Source organism: Eurypyga helias, unplaced genomic scaffold (genome assembly GCF_000690775.1).
Source record: "Eurypyga helias isolate BGI_N326 unplaced genomic scaffold, ASM69077v1 scaffold31859, whole genome shotgun sequence".
In the NCBI taxonomy this organism is placed as follows: Eukaryota; Metazoa; Chordata; class Aves; order Eurypygiformes; family Eurypygidae; genus Eurypyga; species Eurypyga helias.
The window spans coordinates 5,957-7,086 of NW_010270603.1; the positions used below are offsets into that span (position 1 = coordinate 5,957).

The window sequence follows — 1,130 nt, forward strand, 5'->3', positions numbered from 1 at the left end:
TAGGGGGGTGATTGCTGCGGGTTGTTGGAGGTCCCGGCTGAGACCTGTCGCTGTCGTGTCAGGCCACGGACAGACCCCCAAGAGCTCAGGGTCAGAACACAGGCTGAAGCAGGATTTTTGCAGGAGCCCTCAGGGTCTTGCAAGTACTTAGGTGAGTGCTGGAGTGAGTGCCTGTTTCTTGGGAGAAAGTCCCCATTTGGTGACTGGCCCCCAGGAGGCAAAGCTGAGACCTGCTAGCTCACTTCATTGGTGGGGGAACTGAATGGGGGATTAGCAGCTGTATCCCTGCTCGTGGGTGCATGTGAGGGGATGCTTGGGGTCCCCACACACATTTCGGGGGACAACACACTGTCCTGGCAGGGCTTTTGGGGAGGGACCAGCCACTCTGCAGGGTCTCAGTGGGTGCTGATGGGTCTCTATCTCTCTCTCGGCAGCCGGCTGCACCTTTGAGGAGGACGGTGACCCGAACCAGTGCGAGTACAGCCAGGGCGAGGACGATGACTTTGGGTGGGAGCTCATCCGCAGCTATATGATGCCGCACCTGACGGCCGACCTGCCTCACGGTGAGTCCTGGACCCCAGTGGGGCCACGCTTGTTCCCCCCGTGTTCCCAGGGACCTCAGGGATCCTGTACCCCAGAGCTGGGCTGTGTGGTTTCTCCGGGTTTGATTCCTGCAGTGTTTTAGGCTTGACTTGTCCTTGGTCATGTGGGCAGGGTGCTGCTGTGCCTGCTGCAAGGTGTCATGAGCTGTGGTGGTCCTCAGCGCAGTAGGGCGGGATGCTGTGTGGCCCTGGGAAAGGCATTGCCTGGGGACGGGGGACCCTGCTGCTGCTGGAGGAGGGACAGCACAGCAGGGACAGGGACATCAGATAGCTCTGGGTACCTCTGTGCCCGGTGTCACTGCCTTGGCAGGGTGCAACCCCCAGCCAGCCCACCCTGGGACAGGGGCTGGGGAGCCTGAAAGTGGTCCAGATGTGTATTTTTGGGGCAGAAACCCAAGACTTCCATCTCCACTCCCTCTGCATGTGAGCACTGTCATTGCTGCGTTTGCTGCCCGCAGCCCAGGCACCCCCAGCCACTGGTGCTTGGGCTGGCTGTGGGCTGTGTGGGGGGGGTCCCCTCCCACACTC

At 61.2% G+C, this 1,130-nt stretch overlaps 1 protein-coding gene across 1 annotated transcript in view; it reads left to right on the forward strand.

Moving 5' to 3' along the window:
• Positions 1 to 434: 434 nt before the first annotated feature.
• Positions 435 to 1,130, forward strand: part of LOC104514760 (receptor-type tyrosine-protein phosphatase U-like) — a gene marked incomplete at both ends in the record, with an annotated part of 10,264 nt that continues 9,568 nt past the window's right edge. Inside the window, one exon of the mRNA XM_010158523.1 lies at positions 435 to 563. Within this exon, the coding sequence (XP_010156825.1) occupies positions 435 to 563 (129 nt within the window). The remainder of the gene's footprint in view (positions 564 to 1,130) is intronic.